This window comes from Lepidochelys olivacea (genome assembly GCF_965140295.1).
Source record: "Lepidochelys olivacea isolate rLepOli2 genome assembly, chromosome: 1".
Lineage (NCBI taxonomy): Eukaryota > Metazoa > Chordata > Testudines > Cheloniidae > Lepidochelys > Lepidochelys olivacea.
In genome coordinates this window covers 52,518,600-52,541,687 of record NC_140411.1, presented here as the reverse complement: position 1 = coordinate 52,541,687, position 23,088 = coordinate 52,518,600, and the positions used below count along the sequence as shown (strand labels likewise).

The window sequence follows — 23,088 nt, the reverse complement described above, 5'->3', positions numbered from 1 at the left end:
AGGAAACTGCCCAATGTTCCGTGGGATGGATGTTTGCTTATGGTTACATGATTGTGATGTTTTCACAGATTAATGATGGGCTCCCTTTCCCTTTTAATAAGACGTTTTCTTTTGTTATCCACAGACTCACTTCTTCTCCACTTCTTGTGAGTGGGGAACAGTTGCCTCTAATCTGGTTAGAGGCAATTCTAGAAGGGTAACTAGTGGTGTTCCCCAAGGGTCAGTCCTAGGACCAATCCTATTCAACTAATTCATAAATGATCCGGAGAAAGAGGTAAATAGTGAGGTGGCAAAGTTTGCAGACAATACTAAACTGCTCAAGATAGTTAAGTCCAAAGCAGACTGTGAAGAACTTCAAAAAGATCTCAAAACTAAGTGATTGGGCAACAAAATGGCAAATGAGATTTAATGTGGATAAATGTAAAGTAATGCACATTGGAAAAAAATAACCCCAACTATACATACAATATGATGGGGGCTAATTTAGCTACAACTAATCAGGAAAGAGATCTTGGAGTCATTGTGGATAGTTCTCTGAAGACATCCATGCAGTGTGTAGCGGCAGTCAAAAAAGCAAACAGGATGTTAGGAATCATTAAAAAAGGGACAGAGAATAGAAGGCGAATATCTTATTGCCCTTATGTAAATCCATGGTACGCCCACATCTTGAATACTGTGTACAGGTGTGGTCTCATCTCAAAAAAGGCATACTGGCATTAGAAAAGGTTCAGAGAAGGGAAACTAAAATGCTTAGGGATTGGGAACGGGTCCCATATGAGGAGAGATTAAAGAAGCTAGGACTTTTCAGCTTGGAAACGAGGAGACTAAGCGGAGATATGATAGAGGTATATAAAATCATGAGTGGTGTGGAGAAAGTGAATAAGGAAAAGTTATTTACTTGTTTCCATAATATAGGAGCTAGGGGCCACCAAATGAAATTAATGGGCAGCAGGTTTAAAACAAATAAAAGGAAGTTCTTCTTCACACAGCGCACAGTCAACCTGTGGAACCCCTTGCCTGAGGAGGTTGTGAAGGCTAGGACTGTAACAGGGTTTAAAAGAGAACTGGATAAATTCATGGAGGTTAAGTCCATTAGTGGCTATTAGCCAGGGTGGGTAAGGAATGGTGTCCCTAGCCTCTGTTTGTCAGAGGGTGGAGATGGATGGCAGGAGAGAGATCACTTGATCGTTACCTGTTCACACCCTCTGGAGCACCTGGCATTGGCCACTGTCGGTAGACAGGACACTGGGCTGGATGGACCTTTGGTCTAACCCAGTATAGCCATTCTTATGTTCTTATGGTTTTGTTTTGCATTGTTAAGAGGAACCCCTAAATAGAGAACCTGGCCTTTGTTGTTGCCAACACCACCTGGCAGAAGGGTTACATGATGTAAAATGTGGGTGTGCATTAAAAAATACAAAGCAGCAGGAGCAAGGAAAATCTTCAGTGATAAAGGAAAGCTTTTTTTTAAAGAAATAATATATAAAAGTTAAGAAACAAAACAACCCAACACATTTAACCAGAAATCCCGTAACTTCATAATTTTGTTAGTATTATCCATTTCCCCTTCTCCCACTTTTTGTGAAACCCACTTGTGTCTGGTCTCATTTGGATGGTTTTTCAGGACAGGAAGTTCCATTCTGTATTTGCACATAGCATAGCACAGTAGGGTTTCTAGGCACTACTATAACTGTAAGAATTATTGTTAAATGGTTTTTTGTTTTATCACTCACCTCTTAATGACACACAGTTAGCTCTCCAAACATGCAAATGATTTTTTTCAAATAAATCTCACCTAATCTAATGCGGATAGTCTTCACGTAACAACAACACAGGAAATCATTAAATCGGAATGTCGAGTAGCTGTAAAGCTACAGTATATTTTCCAAGGACTCATCTTAATAAACAAAATACAAAATTGCAGTTGACTTTTTTTACTTGATGGCATGCTGAGGCTGTGATTTTGGGTACTTTTTTGTGTTCCTGTAACCAGAAGGTTACCACACTTAAATTTTTTTTATATATCCAGCCTCAGAAAGGCCTAGCATCTTTTTAAAGGGTTGATAAATGAAGACAACTACCACTAATGTGTACTATATTTTAATAAGGTTTTTGACATGACTCTAGTTTAGATAGATCGGGGTTCTCATAGATCGGGGTTGTACCGGGACCCTCCTTCTGACAATAAAGTTACTACATGATCCCTGGGTGGGGGTGTGTTGGAGCCCGAGCCCCCCCACCCTGGCTGGGGAAAAAGGGAGCTGCAGCCCAAACCCTCTGCCCCAGGTGGGGGCAGAGCTCGGGCTTCAGTTTCAGCCCTGGGTCCCAGCAAGTCTAATGCTGGCCCTGGTGACCCCATTAAAATTGGGTCCTGACCCACAGTTTGAGAACCACTGAGATAGATAATTGCTTGCCAGATATTTCTACAAAGGGAGATGTTAAAGCTATGGATTACTAACTAAACTGAAAATATTAACTATTACAGTTGTGTATTGTTTTTATGCTAAGTGTCAGGTATTGAGAGATGCCAACATGGCCTTGATCAGACCTTCACACCTGAACAGAGGTCCATCAAAATGCATGCTATCTGCTCACAAGGATCCAAATGACAGGACTGCAGCCATAGGCAGATTTTTAAACCATAAGTTTTCTTTCTTCAAACTTTTCTATTTCTTCTTTTTGCTGTTCAGAACAACTTTAGTATTTTCTCTTTATGTGTTGATAATCTACAGGATTAGAAATCAAACTGTGTATCAAGAGTTCTTTCATTCCCTTCAGGGACTGAGAACACAACCTCCAAGATATCCATTTTTATACACACTGATTATAACAGAGAACATTTCTCAAAACTATTATTTATTTCCAGTGACAATGTGGATGTTTTGGTGAAAAGTTCAATGAAATAAAAAACAATCACTGAATTCTTTGCATATTTTATTTTTCTTTTTTGGATTTCCAACTCACACACATCTGGCATATTTTACATCTTTGCAATAAAACATGGTTACAATAGCTTAAGGAATTTATATATCCAAAATATTTCACCATGATCTCAAGATGAAATGAACTGGTCTTCCAGATGTTCAGTATTCTCCCAATTCTAAGCTACAAACTCAAGATATTGCTTACAGACTGGTGATGAATAACTTAATCATTACGTTGATTCCCCATGATTTCAGAATCTTTTAAATACAAACAACAATGAAGAAGGAATTCAGTGCTAAAACTTACTAATACAAGGTGGATAACAAATAAGTAATCACATCAATAAATAATGATATGTTTCTGGTGCAAAGTGCCAATACAAAGAATCCATTATCATTTTAAATAAATGACTGCAAGTGAGTGTAAAGTCTGAGAAAATTACATTCCTGTTACATGCCTCATAGCCCTACCGACACAATATGTACATCTATGACAATACAGTCACCAAATATACAAAGAAGAAACATGAAGTAAAGTGTATATACCCCTGGGTGTGTAATTTGATCAGTACAATGTGTGGAAAATTATTCTGATGGTCATCATTACAGTATTGTAACACATGAAGTGCCTTAGGCTGAGAATGTGACTTCCGGTGAGATTTTCAGAAGAACCTAAAAGAATAACTTATCTTTGCAATAAAAGCTAAGATTGTTAAACAAACCAAGTTATTCAGAGGAAAAATAAGAGAAAAATGTAACTGAGGCTCTCTTCTCTCAGTGGACCGTATGCCAAATGTGATGAATCCATAAGTATAGCACTCTTGCCGTGTGGGAGTCATTAAGCGCTATAGAGCATTACAAGACTCTTGATGATATAATGAAAATCAGAACCTTTCCACTATGCTCCCTTTCTGACTTGTCTATAAGTTTAAAAGGGAAGAATTTAACTTTCATTGTATAAGTATGGCAAATGATGGCTTCTTATCCAAATGCTTCATGAGCAAAACTCCACTTGGAAGAAAATGAGTTTAGATTTAAAAAGTGAAAAACATATTTTGGTGAAAATGTCAAAATTACTGATTGCACCCAAATTCAACCCTTTAATGCAAGCTGTACCCTTAGACAGATCTCCAGTTTGATTTGCGTGAATACCCCTGTTCCATCAAGACATCAGGTTTAAAGTACATGCAAGTTGTAACTCCACAATAAAATTAAGAAACATTTTTGTTCTTTATACAAGGTTTTACTTTTACAAAAGTATCCCTTCAAAGTTAAGATGTGCATCTGATGTACAAAGTATCAAACATATTTTTTTTTCTCAGCTTGAAAGGAGACTGGAAATGGGATGCATGTTAGAGTCACAGACTAAACATTGTAACAACTGGACACAAGGTTCCTCAGAATTTTCAAAAGTCTCTTGTGGCGCATCCTACTACCTTTTCTCAATAAACAAAGATATATGAAATAATTACCAAAACATCTCCTAATTCATATAATTTACATGATACAAGCTTGCTTTTCAGCAGCTGGTGTTCAGTTGTGAAAAAACACACAAAATAAAATGGTTGCTGACTACAATGTACAGCTATTGCTGGGTGTAATGGAATGTACAACGGAGGTCAATGCAGACGTGTTTTTCCACCAGAGATTACGCCTTTCATTGTAGCACTTGTGCTCTCAGCTTTACCTTGGCTTTCAGTTCTTCATTAAGCTTCAGTATCTGTTCTGATGCTCATAATGCCACCGATTAAAATCTATATTAAAAGCTACAATGCTACCAGAAGCCATGCCAGTAATCAGAGTTCTGAAAAAGGTGAAAAGATAGATACTGTACTTGTTACATTTTTTACCCACATAGTAGTCATCTTTTAACTTTCAGAAACTTCAGGTTACGCTGAATATTAAAAATAGTAACAGAACGGGGGCTTCTCTTTGACAGTTACATATAAATGCATATTGTGCTAATTAGGTGTTCTTAAAAAGTTTCATACTGAATATGCTCCTAGTTTCTTTCTTTAGCAGAAATAATTATGACGGATTTCTAGTTACAACTGACCCCTTTAATTGTGAGTCTGAGTTTTTCTTATCTGCCTCCTACAACTGGATCTTGGATGTCAACCAATTGCTGATACCAAACAATACAAAATGCATTTTATCAGTCCCCACTTAAATGAGAGTAATCATGTCCTGAAAGTAAGCCTGTGCTTAGGTGCATTGCTGAAATGGGGTTTCAGAACCCAGCATTAGAATCAGAAGATAGACAAATTAGTGTAGTAAATAGAATGTGCTATATTTCCTTATTGTAAACAAGAAGCTATAGAATGCAGTTCAGCACTGTAACATAAAATGGCAGAATTCCAAGAGTAAATAAGCCTTGTTCTGTAAGTTAGTTTTGATTTGGCTGAGACAGAAATCTTGTTTCAGATCATCAAATGATACACAAGTAAACTGAGTAGGTATTAGATGTATGGATATTTTTGGTGCTGCATCAAACAGTGATACATAGTATAAAAATTCTAAAATGTGTAAATAAAGTAAGCTGAAATGAATACTAAAGGATTTTTTAAAAATCCTTCACACTTCCTGAGTGTGAGTTTTGCTGACAAACACCATATTGGCAAATGATGCAAAAACTAAAGCCACTCACAACCCAATATAAATACATCATTAGACTTACATTTTAATCACACTAAAACAGGAGATTCAGAGATCAGGCTCATGCATCCCTGCACTGGCCAGTGATAATACAATACTCACTCAGGCCCCGATCCTGCAAACACTTATGCATATGCAATCAAGCCAGATCCTTAGCAACCATAAATCAGCATATCTCAGACGAAGTCAATGTAATTTTCCTGATTTACACTAAGGGAGAAAATGGTATATGGGACTGGGACTATGTGTCTGCTTAAAGTTAAGCAGATGTATAAGTGCCTATAGGATTAGAGCCTAAACTGTCAATTCAGCTAGATCAACAGGAAATAACAGAGCATAGTTGTATCACATATTTTAAATGAAGTATAACAGTCATTCAACATACTAACATCAAAGAGACAGTATTTAATAGTTTTGTTTAATATTTACCGGGTGATTTTAATTCTAATGCTGCAACTCACCTCTGATCATGAGACAAGTCCATTGCTCTTATGCCAGCATCACAGCCAGGGTAAATATAGAGCTGTTTAAAATCACAAGCCTGCCACACTTCCACTACTCCATTGTCCCCCCCAGTCACCAGGTTCTGTCCATCACTGCTCAGGAGGATGGCCTTGAGAAGAGACAACCAAAACCAGTAACTTTAGTTAATAGTGGGGGAAAGTGACAAACAGCCCCACAAACAGCTCTCACCAATGGAGTGTATGTTTGTGTTTCTGCCCACATTTAAAGGTGAAGAGAAATACTTAAAAATAACAAAACCTGTTTAGGGACCCCAAATCTTCAGTAAGTTACCTGTGTGCCTTTAAAATGACAAATAAATACATTTCACCTGTGACCTACAAAGCTTTTAATTGCCAAGACTTGAGCTCAGCATGCAAAACTTGGGTTTGCCCTGCAGTATTTGATGCCATCACTAACACCTAAGGCGGAGTAGAGACCTGCAATCCTTACACTGCTTCAAGTGCTACTGGTAGAAAAGGTCCTGAAGTCACGTAGTTGCTAATAAGTGAAGAAGGAACTAATTTCAAACAATTTTGTGTTAAAGACACATTTCCCGCTGAAATTTAAGTCTAAACTTAAATTCCAGGAATCATCTAGTATCATAAACAATTTGTTCTTATTTATTTTGAAAAAAGCATGAGTTCACTGCTGACTTGATTCAGAGTGGCAGCCGTGTTAGTCTGTATCAGTAAAAAGAACCGGAGTACTTTTGGCACCTTAGAGACTAACAAATTTACTTGAGCATAAGCTTTCGTGGGCTAAAACCGACTTCACTGGATGCATGCAATGGAAAATACAGTAGGAAGATATATATACACACACACAGAGAACATGAAAAAATGGGCGTTATCACTACAAAAGGTTGGTTTTTTTCTCTCCTGCTGATAAGAGCTCACCTTAACTAATCACTCTCATAGTGGGTATGGCAACACCCATTTTTCCATGTTCTCTGTGTGTATATATATATATCTTCCTACTGTATTTTCCACTGCATGCATCTAATGAAGTGGGTTTTAGCTTAAATTTGTTAGTCTCTAAGGTGCCACAAGTACTCCTCATTCTTTTTGCTGACTTGAGGTGGACATAAAAGGGTATCTATTTGAACATTACATTTTCTGAGAACAGCAATTTTATACATGTTATTTTCTCAGGGGTGAAAGTAAGATAAAAGACTTACCAATATGGGGTCCCAGCTCCGGGCCCCCAGAAGGGGCAGGGCTGGGGGTCAGCCTCCCCCAGCCAGCCCTTCCACGCTGCCTGGCCTGCGCCGCCCAGGGCTCCAGCAGCGATTTAAAAGGCCTGGGGCTCCAGCTGCTGCCACGGTAGGGGAGGCGGCAGCCAGGAGCGCAGAGCCCTTTTAAGTCGCCAGGCCCCGGGGAAGCTGCCCCTTTTGTGCTCTCCTGTCGGCAGCCCTGCTTGTAGGGTGCCTACCCATCGGTGCTTTAATGTGGGCTGTGTATGGGCTGGTACTGGCGGCCACTTCTTACCAGTACGCTGTGCCAGCCCATACCGGCCCACTTTCACCCTTGTATTTTCTCTAAGTAACATTGCAAACACATTCCATTTATTTTAAAAAAGGAGTGCAGTGTCAAACGGTTGTTTGCGTTTAGATTTACCCTGGTTGAGTCATTGATCTCCATCTGAGCTAAGAGTTTGCCATTAATGCTGAAATTGCTGAACCGTCCTCGCTCATAGTAGATGATGCAGTGGCCTTCACTAGATACTGAAATTAAGCGAGGGTACAAGCAGTTTTCAGTCCCTTCAAGTGCTCTCAGCAAATCTCCAGTAATTGTGTGTACCAGACAAGGACCTTCTGTACATTGAAAACAATAAAATATATTATATAGATGCTTGTTTCACGAACTATATGCAGTTTGCATACAGACAATATGTACAGACATAGGAAGACATAGTCCTTGACCTAAAATATTACAGTCTACTACTGCGACAACAACAACAACGCAGGTGGCAGATGGAGGAAAAGGATACAGCATATCAGCAGAGCGGTATGTTTTTTAATTTACTTTAACTGTTAACTGCTTTCAATTGTGAGTATTTTTAACTTGAAATACTTGGGAAGCTTGAGAAGAGGAATCAGTGAGAAAACATAAGATGGGAGAACTTGAATGTATAAACCTTAAGGGCTGGCGTAACTAAGGGAAGAGACATGGGAGAGACAGCTCAGGAGAGCAGAATTTGATGGTGGGTTTCTGGGACTAACAGTGTAGGCCCCAATTCCTCTTAATCATTCAGGGATGTATTCTTTATTTGATATGTAGGTCTTTAGTTGTCCAGCACCCAGTGCCTCTATAAAGAGCTGCATTACTAAAGCCTTACATTTCCATTAGTGTCTAATGCAGCTGTGGATAGTCTACCAGAGATCTCAGCCATAATAATAGAAGGTAGTTTGCAACAATACAGTTCAAAAGGGTACAGTCCTATTGCATTAAAGTAATATGAAGCTGGCTTATGGGCTAAGAATTAACATCACTGCAAGAAAAGCTTCAGGGTAGGTTCCTAGTTACTGTGCTTTATCTCATGAATTTCTTGACCTAGCCTACCCTTCTTATATAATATGTCATTATTAGAATTAATAATTAGCATTTCCTGTTAGAGTCTGCAGAATTCAGAGGTTTCAAAGTCAGCTATGAAAATAAATGTTGAGCTCAAAGTTATCATAAAATGTATGAGTCCAACAAGCTTAACTGTGAATGTATGGGGCAGAGTAATCAACCTGGCCTTTTTGCCCTCAGAAGCAACAACCCTTCTTAGGAATTAGTGGAAGAATAAATTCCTATGAGGAGACATGGATGAAAGAGGCATCATCATGAGGAGAAGAGGAAGAGGGTTGGATCTGTGGGAGAAGCAATATATTGGAATTCCAGGAGGAGGAGATGGGACAGAAAGAGAAATGAGGGAGAAGGGACCATGAAGAGTCAGTAGAATAATGTGGAGAAGAGAAGAAGAAAGATCAGAAGAAGGGAAGTAAGGGAGAACACATAAAATAACAGAGGTGAATAGGAAAGGATAAGAAGAAAAAACACGCTCCTTTTCAAATCAAGAAAAGGAGCTAAATGAGAGAGAGCTGTGCAAAAAAGATTGTAGATGGAAATAAGAAAGCGAGAAAAGAAACAGAGATGAATGGAATGAACCAAATGGAAAGAGTGAAAAATAAAGGAATCCAATAATGAATGGTCAAGCTAAAACACTCAACATTTAGATTGGAATGTTTATTCAATTGAATTACTATAATTCTTTGGCAGACATCTCTACAAGGATGGGGGAAAAGGATGGGATGACTATTTTGAGAACTTATATTAGTAATTGTTGGGTACTCTGGATTCTACAGACAAATAATTGGAGAAATAGGCAAACAACTGATAATTCAGCAGATGGCTCAAAATTTTCTAGTGGAAGATGGCAAATAACAGTGTCCAGGCTCCTGCTTCTTTGGAGAACTGCCCACTGAAAAAAACAACATTCTACGTGTTGGCATCTGTGCACGGACCCATGCACAATCCAACAGGCTCTACTTCTCTTGCCCAAGAGAATGGGGACAACCCAAATATGCCTAATCTTTATTTAAAATGTGACAGCTAACTTGGGGATAGGGGCATTCCTAGCTGGCTCTCCCCACAATCCTATGTTTCCATCTGATGGTTTTTATCATGATACCATTGTGTACAGTGCTGCTACTGGTGAGTAATGTTTTCTGATATACTAAGTGTGTTTGTGTCTAAGTGTCATAGGTATTGATAGAAAGTATTATGTTCAGAGTAAGCAACTGCTGAGACTATCAGAATTAAAATATTTCTTGGTTGAGGAGACTTAGGATAATTAAATTGCACTTGGCTCAAGGGAACACTGAAAAACACTCACTGAAGGAGACTTTGAAATTTTTAAAACTTAAACTATAAAATGACTTCTGACCTTTAGCACCGCTGATAACAAGTCCCAGCTCTGCACAGACCGATACACAGACAACTTCATGGTCATGACCAGTTAGAACAGCTCTAGGAGCAGGATAATCACCTGTAAGAAAACAACAATAGTAAGAAATTACAAACCAAACATGTTTCAGCAACGAAGGAGGAGTTTTACTGCAATTTGTTTTAATTCAGTAAGCATCAGAGGAAGGTGCAATCTGCATAAACGTCTCATTCTTGGGTTTTCTGTGCGGAACTGCATTTAAACCTTATCAAGGCTTTCATAAAGCAACACTTCAATGCTCACTTGTTCACATAAATATACCTCTCTTATTTAGTAACAGTGGGAGATATGCTGCGTATCCTGCACAGGATGACAATAAGATACTGGAAATCTGTGCTGTGTGTTCTAACTATACTGAAAAGAGACATGCATTCCACAGAACACATGGAGTATGACACTATTAAAGATAAAAGTAACACAGTGATATGCAGTGTAACATAGCACATACTTCTAGAAAAAAGAAACTTAGAAAATTATGGTGGTTTTTTGAATCCCTTCATCATTCTGGAATCTACGTATTTCTGAATGCCTATTACTTCAAGATTTAAAATATGGGAAAACAAACAGCTGGACATGTAATTATGAATTTATTTACAGATGTGTGTGTGTGTATGACACAGGTACTTCACACACTGACAGTCAGCTACACATGTTAAAAAAGAGGTCACTTACCTGTACAGTAACTGGAGTTCTTTGAGATATTTTGTCTCTGTGGGAGCTACACCTCAGGAAGTGCGAAGATTTTTTTGTCAGTAGTGCCCACAAGTTCATGCCTGCCCCCTGCATATTCTCATGCTCCAGTGTGAGGGGATATAGGGATGGGCAGACCCATTGCTGCTCAAGTTTCTTCTCAACCATGAAGCCCAGAAAAAAGAGTCTGCAGCAGAGGGGAAGAGGAGCAGATGAGGAGCACCCATAAGGACAAAACATCTTAAAGAACTCCAGTTACTGAACTGGTTAAGTAATCTCTCTTTCTTCTTCCAGTTGTTGTTCCTATGGGTGCTCCACCTCATAAGCAGAGGAGGCAGATTCAGTAGACCGAAGAACAACTTCGCTACAGGTCACATCCACCCTGGAAGCAGTTACGATAGTGTAGTGCTGGGAAAACGTGTGAACAGATGACCAGGTGGTGGCTGTGCATATGTCCATGATGGGTATATTCTGAAGTAGGGCTCTGGAGGTGGATTGAGCCCTAGTGGAATGAGCAGTCACTTTAAGTGGGGGGTGCATTCCAGAAGCTTCATAAGCTAAAATGCACCCGGAAACCCATTTTTAGTAGAAATGGGCTGTTCCATCATTCTTTCTGTGAAAGAGACAAAGTCTGGGAAAGCTGTGAAAGACTGAGTGCTATCAAGGTAGAAGGCAAGAGCCCTACACACATCCAGGGTATGAAGACAAGGCTCCTTTCTTGAAGAGGGAGGCTTGGGGTAAAATACTGTCAATTGAATGTGCTGACTGATGTGGAATTCTGATGAGACCTTAGGCAGGAAATGAGGATGGGGACATAGAGTCACTTTATCCTAGTAGAAAATTGTGTAAGGAGGGTCAGCCATGAATGCCTCAAGCTTTCTTGGCCTCCTGGCCAAAATTATGGTTATAAGAAATGACTTCTTGAAGGATAAATGAAGGAGTGAACAGCTCCCCACGGGTTCAGAGGTTTTTTTAAGGCACTGAGAACTAGGCTAAGGTCCCAAGGGGAAATAGGCTGTTTGAGGTGAGGAAAAAGGTTAGACAAACTCTTAAGGAATCTAAGAGTGCTAGGGTGTGCAAAAACAGAAACCCCTTGACCTGTCATTGAAAACGGCTGTGGATGAAAGTAATGGCAGCTAGATGTACCTTAATGGAGCTAATTAACAAACCCTGTGTTTTTTAATTCAGCTGGTAATCAAGTATGTTCCCAAGGAGAGACTTGTGAAGGAGACAGAGATTGACTGGCACATCAGGCTTGGAAACGACTCCACTTTTGCAGGTAGTTTTTCCTCCTGGTGGGTGTTGCTCAGAAGTGCAGTCTTAACTTTCAGAGAACAGTCGAATTCTCTGCCTGTGAATGATTGAGGAGCCAGACCTTGAGGTGCTGTGATAAGAGACTAGGGTGGGTTATGGTGCTTGATTCCTGTGCTAGGAGATCTGCTGTCAGAGGAAGGTGAAGAGGCAAAACAGATATGGGAACCATGCTTGCCTCAGTCTTGATGGTGCTATGAGGATAGCTAATGATCCCTCTTGTTTTAGAGCTATCAGGATCGATGGAGAGTAAGTGCACCGCAAGGTGTGATGTCAAGGAACGAGGAGGCTGTCCCCTATCAGGTTGCAACTGTAATCTGCCCTCGAGCAGAAGCATTGGCACTTTGCGTTGGATGCAAAGAGAGCTATCTCTGGGACGCTCCAAAACTAACAAATCATCTGAAAGACCAAATTGCTGCGTTCCCACTCAGGGTCATGGCAGAAGTATTTTCTCAGGGAGTCTGCCATGCTGTTTTGCAGTCCCATCAGATAAACTGCTGAGATGTTTATGTGCTGGGACATGCACCAGTTCCATAGCCTTATTAACTCTGCACATAGGCACTGGTATCTTGGTCCTCCCTGATGATTTATATAGTACATGGCCACTCTGTTGTCCAACATTATTTTGGCTCAGTGGCCCCTGATGCAAACACATAGCAAACTGCTCTGAGTTTGAGAATGATGATGTGAAGTGACAACCATTAGGGAATCCAATTGCCTTGGGTTGTGAAATCCTGGAGATTTCTAAGGATGGGATTAGGACTGTTAGAGTTACCATCCTGAATTGCTGTGTAAAGATGTACGTGTTCAGAGCCTGAGGTCCAGGACTGGTCTTCAACCTCCTTTTTTTCTTGGGAAACAGGAATGCACTTTTCTTCCTTGGCTGGAAATTATACCTGGAACAGTCAGTCTCTGTAATGTGATTCTTTATGAAATGGGTTTAAAATGCAAAAAAAAAAAAAGTTACAAGTAAAGTATAAACTCACCCTCCACAGCATTAACCTCTCCTATCAAAGGGGAAGGTGTACAAAACTGGCAGATGATCTGGCTTTTCAGCTAGGGAGAGCAGAAAGCTGCGAGAAGCAGAAAGAGACATGTGCTGTGTGTATCTGACCAGGGATTTGCTAGAGATTGAGGTTGAGTTTTGGTGGTTTCTTTGTCTATGTGGCTTTTATATATCCAAGGGTATGATGTGTGGGGTGGAATAATCTGAGGAGATGATGCAACAATCTTATGGATTTTCCAGTCTGTGTTCCCATTCTGTGGGTTCTTCTGTGAAAGGGGACTGTGACAATTTGGGAAATCAGTATATGTACAATTCATGAATTTTGTTTGAGATTATGAACTGTGGCCCAGATTTCAAAGGTATTTAGGTTCCTAACTTCCACTGATTTCAATGGCTCCTAACTTCTACAGATTGATTTAAATGGAAGTTAGAAGCATAAATATCTTTGACGATCTGGCCTTCTGTATATAGCTGTGTCAGACTGCAAACTCTATTTTGAACTTGGGCTTTGTCTGCCTTCTGTCTTTGTACCTCCAGGTTGGACTGGACTTCTGACTCAGGGCTAACCACAAAAAAAGTCATTATATCTTGATAGTCTTCTATTCCAGTGCAAACAGATTTAGACAAAGAAGGTGGCCTTATCAAGAAAACTGGTCCGCCAAGGTAGATGGTAACTGAGCAACAGACCACCTAGTGGGTGACTTTGATTACCTGACAAGACTGATTATTGGGGTCACCCTCACAGTGGGGACTGGAACTGCATAAAAGGAAGACTCTCACAAGCTGAGAGAGAGAGAAAAGAACAAGTGAGTGCGTCCACATGCACAACCCAATGATTCAGAGAAGTCAAGTGAAGGAGATGGGATCCTGGACACACTAAAGGACACTGACCAAATCCCAAAGAACACCCAACAGCGGTGAAGAAACTAAATCAGGGAAGGGCATATAGCATATTTATTTCTGGACCTGTATATCTCTTGTGCTCTCTAAAGAAAAGAATAATTGCTTTAGAATTCTTTTAGCAAAGTCTGTCTATTATGTGCTTCAACAATCATATGTCCATGGAGAAATTAAATGTAAACCAGAGTGATCACAAGGATGGAACTCTGCGAAAGGGTGTACTTAAACTACCGGAGAGTCTGAGAGATCAGCACTTGTCCTGGATGCAAGGTCCCACATCTGTCAGGGAGTAACAGACAGAGTCGGTTCCCATGAAGTGTGCCATAGAGCCAAAGACACAGCAGCTGGAGCCTACTAAGATCAAGGAAAGTTTAAAAGCATGCGAGCCCAGTGTGTGGGACCCACACACAGCAGCCAGGTGAGTGTCCTGCAGGGGAAGCTTTCCCAGGGCTCTGATGGGGACAATCTAGGTCCAAGTGTTTATTTGGTTGAACAGTTACTGTGAGTCAGTATTGCCAACTCTTGCGATTTCATCGTGATGCTAGTGATTTCAGGTGTTTTTTACCCGTCTCTTGAAAACATGATGAAAGGATGCCAACTCATGAATTTTCGTTATTCATGAGGGCCACCATCTCCTATTACTGTCAATGTGGCTAAAGCCAGCAAGATGTCCACCATTTCCCGATAATTTATGTGGGAGTCCAGCTGCCTTTAATAAAGTTGGCTGCTACTTCCTACTACAGTATTTGCAATGAAATTGAAGCCATGCCCACATGGCTTCCATGCTATGATTCAGGGGGCTAGACAGGACACAGACTGTGAGGAGTGCAGAGACACTATGGAAGGTAGATGAGGAGAGTGAGGGAGAGCAAGGCCCAGGGGGAGCAGAAGGGAGGCTGAGGATGTGGGAGGCAGGAGGGACACTGAGGAAGGAGCGGGGCAGAAGGAAGGCTGAGGATGTGGGAGACTGAAGAAGGAGCGGGGCAGAAGGGAGGCTAAGGAGGAAGGCTGGGGATGTGGGAGGCAGGAGGGTGACTGAGGAAGGAGCAGGGCAGAAGGGAGGCTGAGGATGTGGGAGGCAGGAGGGAGACTGAGGCAGGTGCAGATGACAGTGGTGGGGTAAGAGATGGACAGGACAGAATGGCAGTTCCCCAAGTCCAGGGGTAGTGGTAAGTAAAGGGAGTACCCTCCGAGCAGCCAGGGTAGGCCATCTAGAACAGACTGTGAGTCACAGGATTTTGGCATCTGCAAGAGGAGCTCTTGCAATGATATAAGAAGCAGCTCTGATCCCACAATTTCTCCTCTACTTGGGATCCAGGTAGAGATGAAGCCCCAGGGAGCAGTGAGGCAGGGAAGTGAAGGAAGTGCTACTGGGTCTGGGGAAAGGGATAAGCCCTGGAGAGCAGCAAGACAGGGGATCGAGGGAGTCAAGACAGCAACAGGAAGTGTATGGCAGTTCCCCTGTCTTAGAGATGAGGAGAGGGTAAGTGGAGTCTTCATCTGAAGAACCAGGGAGAGGTGTGCAGTTTGTGTGCATTAAAGGTTGACTTTCAACATGAAATTATCACACACACAGAGCCAGAAGAGCAGAAGAAAGTTAAAAAGCCAAAAGACAGACTAAAAATATGGCTTGGTGATGTTTTTAGACTGTTTTATGATTTGTGGGGCCAATCTCATGGGTTTTTGGGGATCCAGCTCATGGTTTTTGATCTCTTGATCAAATTATTATAAAGTATTAAAGATAAGATAAATTACACAGTGTCATTAGACTATGAGCAAACTAATAAATGATTAAGTTAAATGATCTCATGTGCTTTTAAATCCTGAAAGAAAAGCAGAACATAATTTGTAACAAGATTTCTTCCTCATACTTTGCCAAAGACAACAGTATACTATCTGTAACATGTTATTCTGGAATAGCAAAACACAAGAACGTATTGAAGCTGCAAACATTTAATTTTAAATCAGCAAAGACAGAGTTAATGTAGAAAAACAAACATTTTTATAATTAAACTGGATGTTAACTATGATCCTTTTGATATGCAAACATTAAAGCCTATACAGACTGATGGTGTTCCTTACTACAGATTTTTAAAAATCCTATTTTTGAATATACTTCATAAATCTGTAAAATGTAGTCACAGAATTTGATTATTTGGAGTAACAGTTAAATGGTTACAAAACTTACATTATTTCCCCTTAGTGCTCAAAGAAAGAAAATAAAATTATAGTCAGTGATATTTTTCTACTGGGAAAACCGCAGCATGGGGAAGAGAACCGCACCCACATTACACTTCATCACAAAGAACAGATGTCATGAACCTCAGCAATCATTCAAAATCTAGAAAAATATTCCGTCACTGTCACATCACAACTGATAGATGCAGCTAGAGGTTAAAGGCTATGGCACAGAGGGAGCTGTAGGTGAAACTACCTCACTATGAATTGAAACACCATCACTATAAGCTCAGAGTAATTTTCCCAATATGGCACCTCTGCAAAAAAATCATTACAGGGTAAACAAAGAGAAAATGCACATAAGACTTAGTCCTTTCTTCAGGCAACTGAGTTCTTCAGCAAGGTTTAAAATAAAAGATCTTCTGATCTCTGTGACAAAAATGCAATGCATAATGCATCTGTAAAGCTCTTCTGTGGAAGATGCCATGCTTTTATAATACAAAAAGAAATATGAACAATGTCATTATTTGTTCTGATGCACTGGATTTTCTTGCCATTAAAATACCACTTAGAGGAAGTAACATATACTTATTGCTATGGGGAAATGTCTCCTAGGCTTCTTTTGGAAAAAAAGGCCTGATTTAGACATAGGGTCAAATTCTGTTCCCATTTCATCCCAGACTTTGATGGGAACAAGAACAGGCCTATAATTGAGCTATAGATGTTGAATTCAATAAATACGTGTATGATACAGAAGCATCTTATCACTGACGCCTTTAGAAAAAAAAACACATAAAATAAACGCATCAGAGGTGCTTTGTTTTGGATGTTGATACAAATAATCATCTTTAGTTTTTATAGTCATAAAACATGCACACATTTTGTCAAAATTGGCAGGCTACATCTGAAAATAATGCAGCTATCGAGTTAGGGAAAGTTGCCCAATTACAATGAGTTGATGTTTTACGAAGAAAGATTATTGATAGTATTAAGTTCAAGACAAGCTTCACAGTATCTTATCTTGGCAGAACTGTTCCATTATTTGTTCAGAAACATGAATATTGTGGAGCTTTAGACACCCACAAAAATCACAATAGGCAATGGACTGTGAATCTTGCATAGATGGAAGAAAGCTAAAAAGAGGAATGTAGTGTGCTCCAATACAGAGGGCCCAGGTCTCGGAGTCAGGACAGTTGACTTCTGATCCCAGCTGTGCCACTAACTTGATAAGTGAATTTGGGCAAATCACTGTATTGACCCCATCTTTAAAATGAGAGGTAGTGATACCCTGCTTTGAGATCTATTGATGCAATATTATATAAATGCTAAGTACTTTTTATTGCATTACTTCCGATGTGTGAGATGGAGCACTGAAATTAGTGTCTTATCTCAACATGAGAGCCCCAAAAGGGCTCACTTCCCATAGAATATAGGACAATGGTGGAGGCATATTTTGGTCACCAGGCAAATAGGTGAAGGTAGGGCAAATAGCTTCATGCCAACTTTCTTTGGATTGACACAGTGGAACACTGAATGGACCTGATTTACAATGAGATTCTGAAACCTAGTGCCTGTTATAGCCACATTTTGGATGAACACAAGAAAAAGCCAAGTTCAAAAACTGGGATTTAAATTGCACTAACACGTAATGGTTTAAATAAACATCTACACATGCAAGCAGACAATACTGTGACAAAGTTCCTCCTCTGCCTTGGTGGCTCCTGTGCTTTTTGGTGGTTCACGGCAGCCCTCAGTTTGGCCGCTTCTGCTAGAGGCTCAAACCTGCTGTTCACTCAGCTAACCTCATCACTGGCCAGCATGAGGGAAACGGAGAACAATCCCCGCAGTCTCTGTGTCCCACCTAATGGGTCGGGGACAGGCCAGATTCCTTTCCAATTTGGAACTTCCCTTCTGGTGTTTCTCACAGACCAGGTCAACTCCTCCTGTGCCCGATCAGGAGTGGGGGGGATCAGGGTATAGAGGGTCAGCCTGGGTTCCAGCCCAGGGCCCTGTGGATAGCAGCTGTCTACAACGTTCCCTGTATCAGCTGTGTGACAACTACAGCTCCCTGGGCTACTTCCCAATGGCCTTCCCCCAGCACCTTCTTTATCCTCACTGCAGGATCTTCTTCCTGAAGCCTGATCACGCTTGTACTCTTCAGTCCTCCAGCAGTACACCTTCTCACTACCTGCTCCTTGCACACCCCCCAATAACTGATGGGAGGTCCTTTTTAAACCTGGTGTCCTGATTAGCCTGCCTGCCATAATTGATTCTAGTAAGTTCTTAATTGGCTCTAGGTGTCTTAATTGGTTCTAGCAGGTTCCTGATTGCTCTAGGGCAGCCCTGCTCTGGTCACTCAGGGAACAGAAAACTATGCATCCAGTGGCCAGTATATCTGCCTTCGACTAGACTCCTGTACCCCACTGGTCTGGGTCTGTCACAATACATATGCAAACATATCTGTGCAGGCATCTACCTATTTGTGTCCACATGGTGCAAAATGTTTTGGGATATGTTTTTTTTTTAAATTTTGCCCTTTCAAGGTTTAAACTTTGCAAATATAGGTATTAAAAGAATCAAAATATAAAGGAAAGTTTTAGTGGCTCTTCTGAGTCTAAAATAATTCTTCTTTCAGATATAAATTCACAGAACCTTTTTAATCTGGAATGTTCACCTAGAAAGAGTTTAACATTTCCATTTGTGTATTAAATCAAATCAATTTGGTGCACAAATGGAAAATTAAAAACTCTCCAGTTTGCAGCTGTGGTCAACCAGAACAGACCATGGAACATATAACAACTCAGTACCAATTCACAAATATGAAGGAAGCATCACAGCGATACACTCCGCTACTCCTGGAACAATTACCTGGCTTAACCACCGAAATGTGAAATTATAGTTGCTGCTCTACATCTACATCAGCCATATGAAGAAGTTGTTTAAAATTGTTGCAGAAACATTAGTTCTAAAGTCAAAGATTATAGTTTGAGGAATTCTCTATCAACCTAAACAAGAGTGCAGGATAATTTGCCTACTTTATTGAAGTTCCCAGCATCCCTTTCAAGCATATGTACAGATACAATGTACATTTAGCACTTCTAAGAACTATACATTATAAGAGGTGCACAAATTGAGCTCTGGGTTGATCGACAAAATGTATTTATAATGGTCAGCGCAACCACAGTTAGAAAAAGCTGTGTTAACTCACACTTCTTGTAACTATCCTGTTGGAAGCTATGGTATGTAATGAGAAATGTCAAGTCCCAAGATCAATAAAATTTCAGGCTCTAGGGACAAAACAGGAATAGCATTGATCCTTTTAAAGAACACCAGTCAGAGGCTGAATGTAATATATTGCATAGAGAGGCTCAGGAGGATAAGCGGCCAAGTCCAACATACCTACCTGACAAAAAATTCAATCAGCTTTTAGCACTAACTGCCTGCTCTGCTCTCCTTTCTTTCATGCAAGAGGCTGGTTCCAATTAAAGTGTGCAAATTAATTTTTATCACTTCCAAATTAGTGTTTGAATTTGTGTCTGTTTCAGATGAAATCATCTGTCCCTCACTCTTCTGCAGTTCTATCATCTACTTAGGTCTCTATTCAAAGATAGAGATAATTTTCTAGTTTCAAAATCACCTGTTTGAAAGAGCCATTCAATAAAGCCATCATAGCATATACAAATAAAACAGCTGTAACAATACATATTGAGCATTAGTGCATATCACATAGTCTTTGGTATGCCTTTTATGAGGAATAATACAGTTATAGTAGCAATAAGCCAAACAAGTGCCCAAAAAATGTTAAAAGAGAAAAAAAGGACAAACTGGTAATTGGATTTAATGCTGTCTTACAACACTCTGCAGTTATGAGAGACTAAACACAAGAGGGTCACATTTGTTCTTCATGTTTTTAAAACATGAATATCTCTGCTGTATTATGAATTGTACATATAAACAAACCTTTACCCTTAAATTAACTGTACCTTTACAAATGAAAACTTAATGAATAGATTTCTCAACCCTAATACAAAACATTAATGGAGAAGATTTTCAAAGGCAGTTAGGTGTCCACCTCATATTTGTGCCTTTGAAAATCTCCCCTATTTGACATATATCGGGCCTGATCTTGCAAATACTTAACACTCAGTGTAGTAATGAGTAATTTTAATGAGGTCATTGAGATTGCTCCACTTACCTTGGAATAAGTGTATTCATAATTTGGCCCATATTGGACCAGAGTTGGCTTTCACTCAAACCCACAGACAGACTCCCACTGAGTTCAGTGGCAGATGGATAGCCCATAATGAGTGTTTCAGACCCATTTGAAAACAGTTTGGAAATATTCCAGACTGTCCTGAATCAATTTTCTTCTACCCACAGACATATATAATGTGAGGTTTCAGAGTAACAGCCGTGTTAGTCTGTATTCGCAAAAAGAAAAGGAGTACTTGTGGCACCTTAGAGACTAACCAATTTATTTGAGCATGAGCTTTCGTGAGCTACAGCTCACTTCATCGGATGCATGCCGTGGAAACTGTAGCAGACTTTATATATACACAGAGAATATGAAAAAATACCTCCTCCCACCCCACTGTCCAGCAGCTGTAGCTCACGAAAGCTCATGCTCAAATAAATTGGTTAATATATAATGTGGTGATCCTTAAAAACTTGCTACTTGCCTCAAATAACTAAATAAAGTTACTTAGCATTTATAGTATTCACTATTGTAATTTTAGGGAGGGATAGGGAATTATTCAGATACTGAGGCAAATTTATTTCTCTAAGTCTATTTTTATGGGAAACCACTGCATTTTAAAACTTTGTAAAATTTCATTCTCCTCACATCACAGAAAATAACTAACAAATGGCAATTTAGAGCAAAAAAACCCCTTTTTGTTATGGATTGCAGCAACGTATTCTAAGTTATAAATTACTTAATACATTTTGTGTACAGAAATCCTTGTAAAATTGTAACAGAGATCCCCATCTTCTTTCCAAGTGAGCAAGTTCTTAATCACTGAGCTGGAGCAGCACATTTCAAGACTCTTACCCAAACCAATTATTTCCCATTCCTCTGATTTAAACCAGAGCTGATCTACTAGTTCCCACACAGACAATCATGAACTGAGGTCATCTGCTAAGCACAATGTCTATACAGATTGTTTAGTAAAGAGTTCTGCATGAGTTTGACAGGTTTGACTATTGACATATGTGATGTTTAGTCAGGATTCCAACTAATATATTAGATTCTCATGAACTGTAGCCAAACCAGTAAGGAGTTCATCCTGACAATCTTTTCTCACAATACATTTGAAAATAATTTATTAATTGCCACAGCTATGTTTTCTTTAAGTCAAAACACGGTTTATGTTTTATACGTAAGAACACATACAATGTTTTAAAATACAGAATTGAAAATATTGAGTAAAGTATGGTGATTTAGAAAAGAATGTTTTCTGAACCAACTAAAGTTCCTTTTGGTAATTGGATGCACTAAAGCTGAAATTGATAATTAACTGTCTTTCAGTTTAAGAGATCATTATAAAGTCAAGCACCCAGCCCACATAATTACTATAGCCTTACATTTTTCTTTGAATTCTTCACCTCCTTACAGTCTGTGATATAAAATATCTTATCTGTGTCTCCAGATGACAGCTCTTAAGAAACTAATCCTTTTCTGAAAATATCATCTGCATCTTTCTAGGGAGCCATTCTAAAGATATTAACTAATTGGATTTAACCTACACAGAACATTTTACTTTCATTTTTCCTACAAGATAAGTCCTAATCTACTAGCAATAAATGCATAAGAAATGTAGCTGCAACAAAGAAATATTTCCTAACAGAACTATTTCATTAACTTAACCCTTGTATCTCCAATAACAACAATCTTTGTGAGGATTGTAAAATGTGTACAAAACACACCATTTCATCTTTGTGAAAATGATTAGTGTGAAACAGTCACTTATTTGACAATTTGAAGTCATGACTATAAGGGATAAAATCTTTCTTGCTATCTCTGCTATCAGACCTCTACTGCGACATTCCCTGGATGAGAATGTGTATATATTATATATGTACATACTAGCCTCCCCTATAGTTCCAAATCTGAGATAATTAATTCCTTCCTTCTATGTAACATAACTGTGTAAAACTTTTTAAAAACTCAGCAAATAATGCAAGCAGAATAAAAGTCTCGGAAATGCATAAATATTGTAAATATTTGCACTTTGGGCTCTTACCACATTCAGCAAAATGTCTACAAAATTCTATAGAACACTCACAGAACTGTTCTACAATTTTACAGATTGCATCTTAGAGTCCATTAGTTTTTAGCTGACAGAACAGTAAACACTTTTACTCCAATATTGAAAGACAATAGCAAACATCTTGATTACCTCAATGATCAACAAAAAATTCCTCTAATTGCATTCTTAGTGCATTTTAGCCTTTTACTATCTATTTTCTCAATAGGGACTCAGCAAATGATTACCGAATATTTATATCTATCTGATTTACTCTTGTCCCAAGCTGTTCTGGTGCACTGTTAGAAAGCTGCCCTTTTCCACCACAGAGGAATAACATAATAATAATAATAATAATAATAATAAATAATATCTAGCCTTCCCTCACAAATGACATGGAAACTTTTACTGACATTTTATTTTTCCCTATTTTTATTCCAACACACCACTTCTATACCAATATTGTACTCCCCTTTAAGACTGTTCCTCAAAGTTACTCATTTGATTCCCTGATACGTGTGACACCTTTGTTTGTGCAGGTTAACATCTGCAATACAGCATAAAAAGAAAAAAATGGATGGGGGAGGAGATGACCTTACAAAATAACAAAAGTTAATGAATTAAAATGGAATGGAAACAGTTACGGGGAAGGAGAAATCAAAATATGGAGTTACATATCCTGACT

General features: G+C 39.4%; 1 protein-coding gene across 2 annotated transcripts in view; it reads right to left on the bottom strand.

Annotated features, from left to right (window-relative positions):
- Window positions 1-2,929: 2,929 nt before the first annotated feature.
- The window catches only part of NBEA (neurobeachin), an 867,588-nt gene continuing 847,429 nt past the window's right edge, over window positions 2,930-23,088 (bottom strand). For both annotated transcript variants that reach the window (XM_084617023.1, XM_084617024.1), the window contains 4 exons: window positions 10,014-10,115; window positions 7,700-7,896; window positions 6,041-6,192; window positions 2,930-4,728 (listed from right to left, as the gene is read on the bottom strand). In XM_084617023.1, coding sequence (XP_084473149.1) covers window positions 4,638-4,728; window positions 6,041-6,192; window positions 7,700-7,896; window positions 10,014-10,115 — 542 coding nt within the window. In that variant the 3' untranslated portion in view covers window positions 2,930-4,637. The remainder of the gene's footprint in view (window positions 4,729-6,040; window positions 6,193-7,699; window positions 7,897-10,013; window positions 10,116-23,088) is intronic.